The following is a 16,151-nucleotide window of genomic DNA, read 5'->3' as shown; positions in this document are numbered from 1 at the left end:
CATCAAAAATCCTATGCCCTCCAATTTCAATTCAAACTTGCATGCCTATATATTTTCAAAACTCAATCGCATTTCCTGCTGGCCAAACAGTGGATCTCAATATAAAATTACATGAAAACAAGTTGTAAATTCTGAAATCTGTCAAGGCATCAAGTCAACAGTACTTTCATAAGGAATCAGAATTTAAGTATAAGATAGCTGGTTATATTTTGGAGTAGAAATGCAATTGCTCAATATGTTACATCATAGCATACCATAATTCAGGCATAGTATAAATTGTACATTGTAATAATGAGAGCTTTTTGAGCAGCTTGAGTTATGGGCAATCTGAGGACTGTTTCTAAAGGGTAAATATTTTACTTTAAAGGCATCATAACAAATCTCTGCCTCAAGCTGCTCTAGTAAAACTTGTCCTTTTTAAAACCATAGACTTTTTAAAGTATTTTTCAGATTAGACATGTGAGAAGTTACACCACCTACAAAATTTCTGAGGCAATCCCCAATATTCCTACGCGCTCAAACTTCAAGGGAAGGTCTGATAATTCTTATTAAAAACTTAGAAATATGGAAAAAGACTCTGAAGAAAAGTGGGTTAGCACACTGCCTTCTCACCTCTGATCAATTCATTCTCTCACCAGAGACTGTCATAACCTTAATGAACTGTCTAAGTTGTATCAACCCAGTTCCCTAGCAAAAAACTGTCACTAGGATGTAATTTCCAAACTTTGGGTGAGGATCACTTCTCCATCTCCAAATGAATGAACAGGGAGTGGGCTTATTGTCAAACCTCTTTCAGTACTGTTCTCCTGCACACCATATATAACATAAGTTGATATAAAAGAGTGGAAATGACTAACTTCAATTTTATGGGAAATTCAATGAGATAAACGAATAGCGTAAAAAAATTGTGCATGCATATAGTGAAACCCAACCGGCAAAAGATGCTGCAAACATCCAAAATATCAAGCACCCTACTGAACCAGAACTTGGATGCCTTCCTGTATCACCTATCAATGGCACTTCAGGCTAGATGTCTTCAAACTTACAGTTCATCAATATATTCCATTGAGGTGACACTTGGTGCTTGAACCAAGAGAAGCTGATCCCTTTTCTTGGCTAAATGCCAGCAGCCAGTTCAGGAACACCACCCAACCTGAACAGAGCAGCTGTCAAAAGTCTAGTGATACAAAGCAAACCCACCAGGCAAGACTAGATTGCAAACACAGCAGTATGCTATCACATTTGGAACCCTCTGGAATCAGTCTTCAGACTACCCATAGTCCAAGCTGCTCAATAAAGCTCTCACTGTTACAACATTCCAGGCACAGTGTAAATTGCATATTATGACATAACATAAGAAACAATTGCATTTTTATTAACTACTCATCAAGAGGAATTATTTTAACTCCCACCCATCACAGCGCCACAGTTAGACATTGGTTATCTCTAAACCAATCCCCATATGTGCCTTAATCCCAATTTAGTATCTCCTCCTGTACTGCACTTCTTACAACATCCATCTCTGTACCGTTCAACTGCTCCTAAATTATGGAAAATTTGGTGCTGTGAACTTGCAAACATTTAGTAAAGGATCCAGACTGCCAAAACACACTCACGTCAAGATTCTTACAGGTGTTAAAAGAGTCTTTCACCCAAAAACGCAGGGCCAAATTTAAATCCAAGTCATAGATGTGAATGGACAGTGTTTGCTATCCCGTTTCATAAGGATACTTGTTATAAAATACAAACTCGGTTGCAATGAAAATTTTCAAGTCAATCCAAAACTGATCTCAGACACATCATAGTGGCCGATTTCAAAACAGGTGAGTGAGACCTGAGAGCAGATCACTCAGCTGCCTCCAACAATGGTATAATTTGCATTTTTGAAAGGAGCAAAAACTGGTGAAAAAAGGGTCTAAAATAACTCATTTTTTATCACTTACTACTAAACCTTGATCCTGACCTTCTAATGCTCAGCAGCAACTTGCTTCATATTTATGTTTTTTTGGCTGCTTGTGACCTTGAGTGTATCATAAAAATTAACTTGTATTTTAATAAAAATGCCTTTGACACACTGTCATTGTTCTGTATAAAGCACAAATACATAGATCTGATAACAAGCACAAAACGTAGAAAGAAATTTAGAAGTAGCTAAATACAAAGTAGCATATTTCCCTTTAAGGAAAATTGTTTTGCTTCGGCTTTTGTTATGCTTTCCCAGGAAGGTCCTAGGATCCGTTTGGCTAGGAGGTGTCCTACCACATTAGTGTACTAACACCTCACATCAGGATATGGGTTTATGCTAGCTGTTCTTCATAGTGTGCAAACATCATCAGTCATGCCCAACAACCAAGGAACACTATATTAAGTTGAAAGGTAAGTCAATCCATGCTGCTGCAGCATACCTTTCATTAAGTAGGCCTCAAGCACCAGATGGCTAGGATGAAGTCACTTCACTTTCTGATCTTTTGAACGGGAAACAATTTTTAAAGTTAAGGGCAATTTTCGTTGCTACTCTCATGTGCATCCCACTGCCATTGTAGTATTCGACTTACCTACGTACTAATAAAAGTTTTATGATCTGACATTTCTGCCTTTGCTCTTATCTTGTGGAAAAATTGGCTTCTTCTCAGCTATTAGAAGGCTAACTGAATGCTAGACTGGATATTTATGTTAAGGTCATTCCAAAAAGGTAATACTAAACTAAACGAACAGTTTCTTCAGTGTGAAGAAAATAGCTTTGTATGCATCCACAAAAGGAAAATGATAAATTTAGGTTTAGTTTATGGCCTATCCCCTTATTTTCACCACTGTCTTTGCCACCCCATGTAACTTGAATTATTGCTCTAGTTGCAGTTTGTACTTATTTATAAAAGGACTGGGCTTGCAATCAGTGCTATGGAGCTTGCAATTTATACAGAAAAACAAAAACTAATTCTCTTGTTTTGGAAAAAAGCCCTCGTGTCTCATTACATCAGTTTTCAATACAGACAATTTGATCCTTTTTATTTTTTTCTCCAAGAAATCTAGACTTGTGATGAAGCAACCTGATTGGCTTCCATCCATCTTGTTGCGTCCTGCAAGTGATTAAACTCCACGAAGGCGAAACCACGGCTTTGACCTAGAGACAGCATTCAGATATAGACGGGATTGTGTTAGTCAATGGGTTTTAAAGCAGCCATTCTCAGATGAATCTCTCAAGTCACCTTCCTGCTTCAAAGCGTCTCCATTTACAATTTTGTGAAGCAGTGTTTCTCTGTGATCTCATTTTTTTCCTTTTCTTTGCCATGGCAAGGAATTGAACAGTGCAAAAGGTCAATGTCTGGGAGTAACAATACTTCTACAAAAAGAACGGAAAAAGTTGCAAGGAAAAAGGCATCTTTCATGCAGACCATGACAAATTGACCTTATAAACAACAAATTCTGTGTGGTACCCACCTGCAACCCAGTTTTCATTGGCATTACATTTTCTGTAAGTCATATCAGCTGTTACCACCACCACCACCCCTGTGCATAGCATGAAGGGAGTGCAGTGGAGACCAATGTGCAATATTGAAGTAAAGGAAAGAGAAAAGCAGAAAAATAAAAATCCAAGAAAAAAAATGGGAACTGATATTTTGGGAAAGGCAATGCAACTTTTCTGACCTTAAACAATGGGGCTTCTTAATAATCCTGCGTTATAAGCCTTTGCAATTTACCAAATGAGAAAGATATGCAGTGACTACTATTGTCACTGCATAAATAAGATGGAAGTTACAACTTTCTATTACTTTTACTTTTCAGGTTCCTCAGCCATGGCAAATTCTTGCGTTCTAATTCTGAACTCTCAGCCTCTGGGTAAATGTCTTTTTTTTTGCTTTGGGGGAGGGAGGGGAGAAACCTGGAGTAGGAACAGAAATCTCACCTGACATTTTGCTCCTCATTAGTCGCACATCTCTTGGCTGAACTCCATCATAAGGCTCTAAAACAGTTCGAATCTACAAAGGATATGGTACTTAGTTAACTAACTCAGATGTTGGATCAAATGTATGAACTACACTGCTTAGAAACATTAACAGTTCTATCTGAATTTAACGGAGGAGATACAGACTGCTAGTGCTCTAATACACAGAAATAGTGGGATACAGCCTTTGCTCGTGTTGTTCCATAGGCTCACAACATCAGTCATATGATAAACATAATAAAGGCACCTCAGGAGGAAAGTAAAAAGTGGGGTTGGAATTTTATTTTTTGAAGCACAGACAAATGTTTATGCTTTTGTTTAAAGCAAAAAACTCAGGCAGATGGATATTACAATTGTCCACTGTGACTTGGCTGAACACTTGTGCCACATTTAATTACAGCAAACTTCAATGAAACAAAGTGGCAATTTGATGTTTTCCTGACTGCAGTAATACCCACTTCAACCCTAGAACACCTTCGGTCTGGCTGCAAGCATGATCCCGACCTCCCTGTTGCTTGCCATTTCAACACTCCACCCTGCTCTCATGCCTACATGTCCATCCTTGGCCTGCTCCATTGCTCCAGTGAAGCTCAACGCAAACTGGAGGAACAGCACCTCATCTTCCAACTAGGCACTTTACAGCCTTCCGGACTGAATATTGGGTTCAGGAATTTTAGATAATGAACTCTCTCCTCCATCCCCACCCCCTCTCCGATACCCCCCCCCACTTTTTTCCCCAATAGTTTATATAGATTTTTCTTTTCCCACCTATTTCCATTATTTTTAAATGTATTTCCATCCATTCTTTTATTTCCACCTTTTAGCCTATTTCGATTCCTTCACCCCACCCCACCCCCACTAGGGCTATCTGTACCTTGCTTGTCCTGCTTTCTACCCTTAATTAGCACATTCCTCAGATAATATCACCATCTTCAACACCTCTTTGTCCTTTTACCTATTTCATCTTTTGGCTATCTCCACCTATTACTGGCCCTCTATCCAGCTCTACTTGTCCCCCCACCCCTTAAACCAGCTTATATTTCACCTCTCTTCTATTTTTACTTAGTTTTGTTGAAGAGTCATATGGAATCAAAACATTAACTGTGTTCCTCTCCGCAGATGCTGCCAGACCTGCTGAGTTTTTCCAGGTATTTTTATTTTTATTTCTTCTTCTGACCTTGCTAGATTGTGTTTACTAACACCCCAATTCCCTTCTGCAGCTCCACCCTTCAACTGATTTTTTTCTTAAACTAGCCACAATCAGAAAACACTCAATTAATATTCCACTTCTCCAAATTGTTCTCAAAAACATAACTGATTGTAACACATACAAAATTATGAACCCAAATAACATTGTTTGCACACCAAAACAATACTGTCTTTAGCTCCCAGTCTTTGGAACTCAAACCTACAGTGCTAATACTCAAATATTGAGTAGATAACTAAACAATGGATCATACATTTGTGCTGCAACATGCTATGATTTACAAACTGCTGCAGTATTATTCAAGAACAAATTTGTATTTGTCTTTAATGGCCACAGCTCACCCTAAAATAGTTCAGTGCCAATGAAGTACTTCCCATATACCTCAATGAGAATGTCTATCTGTTGTTATTGGTTGAGGGATAAATGTTGGCTAAGGCAGCTGATTAGCATGTGTTAACTTGAAAAGATATATATAGCAGTGCTACCTACTGGAACTCCAAGGGACTACAGACACAAGTTAAAATGTTTCATTCTTGATCCAATTTTATCTAATGAATCTGTGGTTGCAGAACAGAGTTCCCACTTCCCCAGGCATCCACATTTTCAGGAAGTCAACATGGAATCCCAAAAATAGTTAAGTTACCAAGGACCTCCAACACAACAGAAAATTCGCAGCTCTTAATTCTTGAGAAAATAGACAACATTGCTTCTTTTTCTTATTTTAAATAACTAACAATGTAGGCACATCGCTTTTTCTAGTATCAGTAAGGAAATGAGTTTAACAAAAGTAATATAACTGCAAGAGGTGAAAACAGTCAGGGATCACTTTATTGGTGATGCCTGTTCAAAAATGCTTGCAATTGGCCCTTGAATGAAGACAGTATTTGGGTTGACTGGAATCACTTGCTTTTGAGCATCTGCAGCAGAATATTCCCTCCCTCAGTATACATTCCAAACACCGCTCACACATAATCAGAAAGGCTACCACGCCTGCGAAAACACAAAATATGATGACAAGCCATGCAATATCTTTTACTAGAGCAGCACAGTTGAAAAGAAAAGCTACAACAGCACTTCTGCTTCCTTCTAATTCTTTCAACCTGCTGCCCAGCTATAATTTCTATTCTTTTTGCCGCCTTTTGTTTCCAAGGAGAATCATCACTACCAATAAAACCTACATCATCCTCTGTCGTAGATGAGGGAAGTCCTCGTAACATAATAGTTTTGCTTTCTTTTTCATTGTTCAGGTCATTCCGGTCTGGATCCTTATAGTCGCCATCCGAATGGTAACCACCATCTGACCTGTCACTGCTTCTTCTCTCCTGGTGTCTCTGAGAGGAAAGAAAATTTGAACTGAGGACATGAGCATAACAGAATTAAAGGAAACCTCAGAGCAAAGGTTTAAAAATTTCGACAAGTGAGAAACTGACAAGGCATACATAAGCAAAAATAGTAGATGCTGGAATTTTTTTTTTAAATGTAATTGACCTGAAATGTTAACTCTACTTCTCTGTCCACAGATGCTGCCTGACCTGCTGAATATTTCCAGCATTTTCTGTTTTTATTTAACTGAGAAGACATATTGGGAATTCAAGTGCACACTGCCACATAAGCAAACTTGGATTTGATCAGCCCTATCTGGCCACTGTTGAGGAGCCATGTAGCTTCCTGCTAAGAAAATCAGATGCGGACGCGATTACTGGATTATCATCCTTCACCTCCCAGAGGCTGATCAAAAAGGACACTTTTCAGAGGACAAACTTCTCACCCCTTGAGCAACAAAGGCCCTGAAGGTGTATGATCATTAGATCACATTTTTTTTAAAACAAGATAAACGAAGCAACCTACATATTCAAACTTTATGTCTGTAAAATAATGCTCCTATTTCACTAACTGGCTGATCCACTTAATGCTGAACTGAGTCATCCAGAAAACAGATGAGATTCACCCATATTTAAAGGATATGTTGAGTTAAGCTTATCACTAAGACTTTAACACTAAAGCCACTTGTTAATGTTGTAAAACAAATTATGGGAAGAGGGCAAAAATGGACCTTGAGTTCTCCTTTCCCATCTGTAGAGAAGCACTCAACTGATTGCTCATCAGGTTATGAAATCACAGACCCACATTCATTGGAATTTATTCAATTCTGGATATTGAGTAGATACTAGGACAATGGACGACATGAGGAGAAAATAAAGTCAGACTCAGTGTGCAGCACAGTAGTCGACAGATGCATGAATGATTTTAATTATTCTTTATTTGGTTTCTTTAAATGGGTCTTACTTTTAACACAGTCATATGCACCAGATGAAAATTAATACCCCGTTTGCCTTGCACGCACCATCACTCCTTCTGTCATTTAATCACTTCTGCCCTCCAATCAAGATCCTTTCCTTTTGTTCTTTCCCTTGTCTTACTTTTCCCTAATTCTGCAATAGGTTAAAAGCTGTTCATTTCCAATACCTTCCAGTTATGATGAAAAATCATTCACATGAAACATCAACTTTGTTTTGTTCTCCACAGATGCTGTCTTACCAGCAGCCATGGTATTTTGCTTTAGAAGTAGTGTGCTTTGCTTACCAGGTAATTACTGAAGGGTCAGTTCACCATTAGTCATGAGGACTGATTATTGTTCAGAGCCTGTGGCTAAGCACTTAGACAAGCAGGAGTCAAACAAAGAGCTAGCATGGATTTGTGATGGGCTAGTTATGCCTGACTAATCTAGTTTAACTTTTTGAGAGGTCACTAGCATGATGGATAGGGGAAAGTGCAGACAACCAATTTAGTAATTGGTTGGAAGATAGGGAACAGATCAGGAATAGCTAATTGAAGGGATCTAGTAGTATTTCCCCAAAAATTAATATTGGAGCCTCAGCTAGTCACCATTTATATTAATGACCTACATGAAGACTTCTATATTCAAGTCAGCAGAAAAAGGTAGGAGGTGCAGCAAGTTGCATGGATGAGAACTGAAAGGTATAAAGAACATAAACTAAGCGGCTAGGCAAAACAATGGCCAATGAGCTTTAAAGTTAACTGCTTCTGTCCACAGATGCTGCACAATGACCTCACCATAATTTACTCAGAACAGATCTATCAGTCACAAAATGTCAAATTCCAATAAATTTTCACTTACACCAACTTCAGAGTTCTCAGAGTTACGATGTTCTTGATGTCGACGATTACGACGATCATCACTAGAACTTCTATGATCATAGTCCCGATCAGTGCCCCTTGAGCTCCGGTCCCTCCGCTCTCTCAGTTCAACTCGGTCCTTGATCTGATCAGATCCATACCTGCCATTCCGTTCAGTTCTACTTACTCTGCAAAAACAGAGAAAGCCATGAGATAAAAGCATATCCATGCTTATGATGGAAATCCACTGCAAACTCAAGTGAAAACTGGACACAGGAAAAATCAAAGGTAAATCTGCAAATGGCACACTTAAAACATGTACACATAGCCCAACTAGCTGATGTAATTTGTAAAGTCTAAAGGTAATTGAGCTATACAAGCCAGAAGTCAAAAGATCATTTCCCAACCACTTGAGTTAGTTGATCTAGGCTACCAGTAAGGGTGCTAAAATTGGCCTCAGGCTTCTTGGTCTGGAGGTTAGAGAGGGGAATAAAAATTTGATACAACCAGAACTCCGCTTCTGATCGCTATCTAGTTATTTTTAGTCATTATTTGGTTATCCTGGTTAGAACTGCACATAAAGAAACACCAGAGTGTAGTGCCCCCCAGGGAAAAATATCCAATTGCTCTATGGATGACACTTACAGTATGACCACCTAAGTGAAACACTAGGGCAAATCTTGGAACTGTACCCCTAGCAAGAATTAATACTTTTGGAAGAGGATGGGAATAAACTTTTCTAACTAATAAATAGGTGATGGTTTTAAATATATACTATGGTGCTGGGCACACTAAGTCAAGGCACACAATGCACAGCTGCACTATTCTACTCTTGAATTAGTTATATGCTCCAAGTCTGCATGGTACTAAGTATTGCTTTCTTGAAACCGAAGTACTTTTTCTTAAGCGTGATCTATATATGTCAGCTGTATCAGTTGTGCGGTGTTACATCCAGACCTGAAGACTAGTTGATCTCGTTTGGTGATGTACAAAGAACCAATAAAGGACAGCCACTAGCTATTACAAAATGTGGAGACTTAAGCCCAGTGTGTTGAAGACATTGTCATCATTCTCCCATCTTAAATGTGCTAATGCTTCACAAGAACTCAACACCTTGCAGAATGCAAAATGACCGACACATGATCCAAAGCCAGTCCACACAGAAGAAAGTCAAGACTGAATACTTAGCTACAAAGACCGCTGTACCAAGGAAACTCTGAAGGTCACAAGCTCAAATAGCCTTCTAAATATACTTGCAGGCTTAACTGAGGAAGCTATTGCACAGTATTGCGAGCTTTGCATTAGCCAAGTTAATCAGTTGGGAAAATATTATGCATCTGTGTGGTTAAAGTTTTCTTCATAAAACTAGATGACGTACAATTACATCAAACCATGAAAGTAACAAGTACTAAAACAGCAAATGGCAACCAATGCTCCCAAATATATGGGCACCTAACACAAGACATCATATTGCAACAAAAAACCTTGAGGAAATCTAAGGGATGCCACAACTGCCATTTTTCAATGATATACAGGTGTCCTCACCATGGACTCACTGTACAAGACAAGTCTGTGCTCCCAACTATTGCCACAATGCATGCTGCCTCATTAGCAGAATGGGAACATACAGCATACTGAGAAACATCATCAGCTTTACCAGAATAAATGAGACTGCACGGCTTTACACCGCCAGACACCTCTGGTGTAAACACAACTGTCTTATGAGTCAAGTATTATGCTTTATAGCCAATAACGCATCCAGGAGGTCAGGAACACATCTGTATTTACAGTCAAGGGTGTCACACATCTACTGAGTTCCTGCTCTTTTTATGCTGATCTACTAGGACCCAAATTCCACAATACTGACCCTCAAACTACAGAATAACTAGAGCATCTATGATATCGGCCTAAAGCCCTTGACACTTGAAAGTTTACTTCCCTGTTTTGTTTTTATTTTGAACTTTTTTCAATTTTTATTATGCCACTTATGCATTCACAAATAAACCTACTGCAATTTGGGAAGCAGGATTGCTTGGAGTTTGAGTACAGACCAAGGAACTGAAAGATACAAAATCCAAAGCACTACACTACCACCACTTGCAGGAGTATGTAAATACATTCGCATGGGAAACATCCATCATAAATGTGGATATAAGAGCCTATAATGGAGAAAGATGACAAAATAATTTGTAGACAAAGTGCAAATGTATATTATATCCAAAACAGCATGCTAACTGTTGGTTACAATCATCAAAGCCACACAATGTGACTATTAACTTGCAATAAAAAATTATTTAAACTTGTAACTGTATTCATGACTTGGTCATTGCCCTGCCCTGAGATATGACTCCTGGACTTCCAACCTTCAGTTTTACTTGTCAAACCGCTGTATGGTGTCAATACCATGACAAGCACCTCAAAGCCTGAAGGCCCTAATCCGACTAACAAAAAACAGTTACTTTTAAAACCAAATTCAAGTTCAGGGTGCAGAATTTGTGCTGGGAGTTGGAACACATCTCCATTTGAAGCCCAGTGGCAAGGTTAAATGCTTCCAAGGCTCATTCCCACCAACCATGAAACATTGCTTAACCCCAAACCTCAAGAACAACTTTCAATGCAATGCTTCATTTCCCCCATAAACGAACAAGTGGTTTCAGGATACTGACCTCTTATTGGAACCCATCCTTCAAAAGGACTCACTCGTGAGAACAACTTCAAAACGATGACCTATGTTTATAATCTGGTTAAAAAAAAATACAGCAAATCAGCATTGACATACAAAGTTTAAGTAAGCTGAACATAAAAAACACTATTACTTTATAACACAACCATAAACTCCTTTTACTCTGGGAAGCTACTGCAATTCATTTTGCCTTCCAGTGTTTTCTGTACAGCTACTGCACTTTAAATTTCTAGGCCCTGGGAAGACTGGCCACCCAAATCCAGGGAACAGTATTTCTGCAGCATCCAGGAATCAAGCTTCCCTAGGTTATCCAATTATGTGTGTGCAGAGGATGAGTAAACGTACATCCTCAACTGATGGAAAAGGGCTACCCTCAAGGGACTAAATCTATCAAGAGTGACTAATCCTTCGAGTCCTCCAGGCCCAGAAAATTCAAGCAGCTGAAGCCCAACATAAGGAATTTATGGGCATAGGGATACAAATAATAAACAACCTCTCTAAAGCTTTGAGAGCCAGGAAATGAGAGCTTGCAGGCTAAAATCATGCCTGCAGGCCACATGTTGGACATTCCTAGACTAAAATACAAATTTTCGTGCATCAAACCTGCTTGCCATTCCACAGTTCAGGGTTTAATCTGCTCAACACAAATTCAGACAAGATGTTCCAGTAGCAAATCCTTTCATGAGACAGGTGACCATCAATGTGGAAAGGCTGATGAAGCAGCTACATAGATTTTGTCTGTGCTATCAGTTCATGATCACAAACTTTTACAGATCTTATAAAAGATCTGATCCAAAAAATTGTACACAATTTGGGTAAACAACCTCCAGGTCAGGTTAGCCTATGCCACAAGAAAGATATCAACTGGAGACCTGCCACACCCAACAGCCAAAAACCTTGTTTCTGGTAGAAGTGAACAGCTTACGTTTCTGTGGAACTTTAACATACAGATGAAGAAAATAAACTGCAGTTACAATGTGACTTTCATGACCGTAGTACACCCTGAAATGTTTCACTAACGATAAATTATCTTTGATAAGTCACGGTTGCAATGCAACAGTTAATTTACCTACAGGTCCCAGAAACAGTAACAAGGTGTACAAGCAGGTGAGTGGCTGAGGGATAAATGTTAACCAGTGCAACTTAAGAACTCCTATCTACTATGCTCTTTGAATAGCAATATATATTCTTTGGTGCTTATCAATATTTATGTTTTGAAAACAAGATTTCCACACTGTCAGCAAATGCAACTTCTCACCTGGTAGGTAAGTATGGTTGCAAACCAGAGATTAGGACTTCACAGATAGTAAAAAATCATAGGCAGTCTATTCTGTTACCAAATATTTTCAGACAAAGTGAGGTGTGAAGGAATAATGTAAAGGCTAAACTGCAAATAGACATGCGATAGCTTCTTAAACAAGAATGGTGTTTGGCCCAGAATACAATTTTCATCTCAAAGGACTCAAAGCAGACATGATGAACTTTAGCTGCATGTAACAAAATAATTCTTTGGGTAATTATAATAGATCCAAATTGCTTTTAACCTAGCATTTCAACCTTTTCCAAAATGTTTATAAACATCTCCCACTTTAAACCTTCTGAACAAGTTGTGGATGATTAAAAGTTCCACAAAGGCCCATATACCATGTGTCAAGACATCTTGGAACAAGTTATGACAGAATAATTTAGGTGCACCTAAATGATTAAATGACCCGCAATGATTAAATAAGTGTACTTTGTGGGGTATTGAGTCAGAAACCAGGACAATCTAGACATTATTTCTGAACCATGGTGTATTAACTTTAACAGAAGATCCATAGATGGGCATGATGTTTTTAGGTAATCTCACTTGCACACTGGACTGAACAGGTTGAAGTAGTCACATTCACAATTCTTTCCAGGGAAGTTTTCTTCAGCACAGAGTTTGCATAATTGCAGGCAGGGGCTAAGTAGCTTCAGAATCACATACACATCTTTCTTTATATACTTTTATTGCAGATCAACAAACTATCAAACCCATTAAATCTGATCAAATTATAAAAAGGTATCACATACAAAAGGCTTCAAACTGCTTAAATTTCAACACTATTACACCACCCAGCCCATCCCCTGCTACATCAACTGTTTTTGACCATCTGGCCCCCTTATTAGGGTGGCTGTGGCTATACCGTTTAACTTGCCTTCATATCAAGGAAACATAATATTCTTAATGCTTCAGAAGCACCTTCTATTCTGCCTCACAAGAGATAACGATCTTCCATTGTGTGTTTGCTGTAGTCCAATAAAGGGCCCTGATCTTGATACCTAGCACATGCAACACCTCTCTGCTTTTGTGTGCCTAGCATCCACCCTCAGTGTGCTGCTTGGGATCTATTAACCCTTTCCTGGTCAAAATACCTAATGCTACCTAACTTCCCTAGTAGTATAACCTGTCCATCTCATGTTCCAATAGGGGGAGACAAATCTTTGCAACACATGGAAAGAAGCATTAAGGCAATCAGAGGGAAACAAAGAACATATGAACCTTCAAGGCAGTGAGGGGCAACCCACCGCAGTGATGAAAGATGATCAAAAATATAAAAAAACTAGGACTCTACTTCCCAGCATCCCACTAATGCACATTGATTTTGTCTTAACCCAAACTGTAATCAGAAATGTGAACACTCATTCTGAATAGCTCCATACTTCAGCATGAATCATGAACCTTCTGTCAGATTGGTTCAGTCAGTAACATTGACATTTGAGGAGGTTCTTGGGTTAACCCTGACTCTCACTGCAGTAATACCCAGGGCAAAAGTGGTTTGAGACCACTTTTCTTAATCTAGATTAATGATCTAGACTAGGGTATGGAGGGCACAATTTCAAAATTTGCAGATGAAATAAAACTTGGAAGTATTGTGAACTGTGAGGGCCGGGGGGAAAAGACAGGGGATTGGAACTAACTGAATTGCTCTTCCAGACACAGCGGGCAAAACGGCTTTTCTGTGCTGTAACCACTCTATGATATGCACCATTGTTAAGAGGTGCCATCGTTCAGGTGACACATTAAACAAATCTATTTCAAGTGAACGTAATAAGTCCCAAGGTACTTTTCAAAGAGGAGTTACATGGTTCCGGCTAACTTTCCTCCAGTAACAACAGCCTCAAAAAAAAGATCAACTGTACTGAATTTCATTTGCTACTCGTGGGACCTTACTTTACACAAACTGTTTGTTACCATTACATACATAAAAAATAGTACTTCAAAAGTATTCAATTGATAATAAACTACAATGGCACTTCAAAACTATACTTTCATACAATGCTAACTCATTAGATCAAAAGTCTGCTCACCCATCGTCCTTGTGATCACAGACCCTAACCCTAATGGTTGTATTTTTAAAATCTGATACTCCAGTTCAAATCACCTCCCGCCCCCCACCCCAAGATGGCTTCTTGCTTTTCTATCTCTACCTTGCTCCAGCTTTACAACCCGCCGAAAACTCTGCATTCCTAAAACCCGGCCCTCTACTATATTACAATAGTAACTCAGATTTTTTTAAACCTGGCTGTAGAGTACTTTGGAGTACCCTGAGGCTATTAAAGACGTTATAAATTCAGGTTCTTTCACCCGTCAACAACAAATTGTATTAAAATTGTGCCTTTAACCTGGTCAGGCATCCAAAGTAGCTTCAAAGGCATGTTACTGAACAAAATCTGAGGCTGAGGCACGTTGAGATATTGGGGCAGATGACCAAAAGCTTGCTCAAAGAGCTTTAAGGAGAATCTTAAGGAGAAAAGAGAAGCAGAGAAGTTTAGGGAAAGCATTCTAGGCCTTAAGGAAAGATTGTTGACCTGAAAAATGAAGTGTTTCACTCTCTGCAGATGCTGCTGGGCCATGTTGGATATTCCCAGGTTTTCTAGTTTAATTTCAGAGTTTAGGGCCCTGGCAGCTGAAGGCATGATAGCAGCAATTAAAGTCAGGAATGCTCAAAGGGCAAGAAATGGAGGCGTCTAGATCTCTCAGAGGGTTGCGGGGCTGAAGATTACACCGGTAGAGCAGGGTGAGGCTATGGAGGGATTTGAAAACAAGGATATGATGAACAGTTTAAACAGAAATCCTAAATCCCGCTCATTTTTGTAGTGCTAAAGCTACTTCTTTGATCCCCTATTCCAATGTTTCTTTCTCTCTCGACGACAATGTCAGTTTTTGTCTTGATCATGCTCTTGGGTTATTTTTTTTTTTAAAATACTGTAGCCAAATTGACGGTTAAAGAAAAGCAGCAAATTAAAACACCTCAAGTCAGCCGTAAAGGCAAATTTTTGAAAGATGATCAATCTAAAGGGGAAGAAAAGTTTTTTTTTAATCCAAAACAAGATGGCAGAAAACACAAATGAAAATCTTAATCTGAAACTGTTTTAGATAACTAACGCGGCGAATCCTAATGCCGAATAAACGAGCGTGGGTGCTTCCCACTACAAATTTACAGGTATATTAGGCTCCTTCAGCATGAAAAACAATAATGCTAACGGAAAACAAACTCGCATAGAGAGCTCATCACCCCCCTCCCTCCCTCCCTGCAGGCCTTACCCAAACATACAGCTCGAGCTGATAAAACTTTCCGAGCCTCAGCCTCCCCAACTCCCCACTGAGTTCGGACACTTTGGGGAATCGTTGCCGTTGGCCTGAAAATCCGCCCCCGTCGCCTTTTCTTGTTCCGCACCCGCAGAAATCTAGCGCCCCAATCCCGCTAAAGTCTGGCCTCGCCTCCTATCAACGGCCCCCAACCGCCATTACATACACCCACACAGAGATAGGCAAGACAAGATGGCGCCAGGCAGCAGAACAGCCCAACATGCACCGCGGCACAATGCGCCCTCTTGATTGGTTAAAAATCACGATCCCTTTGCATTCTGGGAATTGTAGTTTCTCTCCCCCCCCCCACCGCCACCAACCACCCGCGCCTTAAAATAAAATGGCTCAGGAAGCAACAGCACCAACCGGCGACTACAATTATATATAGCGCCTTTTAACATAGTCAAACCCAAGGAACTATTCTTTATTGTACTGTCCCGAAATTTTTTTTTTTCTTCTAAGCTGTTTTATTCTTGAACTTACTACTTTTGTATTATATTTAATCTATGAATATATTAAAGTGTCCCTGTACTTGTGTCTCCACTCTCCATTTCAAGTCATAAGG

The 16,151-nt window shown here is 39.3% G+C and overlaps 1 protein-coding gene across 7 annotated transcripts in view; it reads right to left on the bottom strand.

The window, feature by feature from the left end:
- rbm5 (RNA binding motif protein 5) overlaps positions 1–15,825 on the bottom strand; it is a 41,121-nt gene extending 25,296 nt beyond the window's left edge. For 2 of the 7 annotated variants that reach the window (XM_041190742.1, XM_041190741.1), the window contains exons 1-6: positions 15,542–15,782; positions 10,955–11,028; positions 8,290–8,476; positions 6,329–6,481; positions 3,905–3,977; positions 3,048–3,121 (exon numbers count right to left, since the gene is read on the bottom strand). In XM_041190742.1, the coding sequence (XP_041046676.1) occupies positions 3,048–3,121; positions 3,905–3,977; positions 6,329–6,481; positions 8,290–8,476; positions 10,955–10,971 (504 nt within the window). In that variant the 5' untranslated portion in view covers positions 10,972–11,028; positions 15,542–15,782. Of the gene's footprint in view, positions 1–3,047; positions 3,122–3,904; positions 3,978–6,328; positions 6,482–8,289; positions 8,477–10,954; positions 11,029–15,541 lie in introns of all 7 variants that reach the window. The other 5 variants (XM_041190740.1, XM_041190739.1, XM_041190743.1 and 2 more) reach the window with 5 other exon arrangements.
- Between the last annotated feature and the right edge of the window lie 326 nt (positions 15,826–16,151).

Source organism: Carcharodon carcharias, chromosome 7 (genome assembly GCF_017639515.1).
Source record: "Carcharodon carcharias isolate sCarCar2 chromosome 7, sCarCar2.pri, whole genome shotgun sequence".
In the NCBI taxonomy this organism is placed as follows: domain Eukaryota; kingdom Metazoa; phylum Chordata; class Chondrichthyes; order Lamniformes; family Lamnidae; genus Carcharodon; species Carcharodon carcharias.
This window is presented reverse-complemented; position numbering and strand designations above follow the sequence as displayed.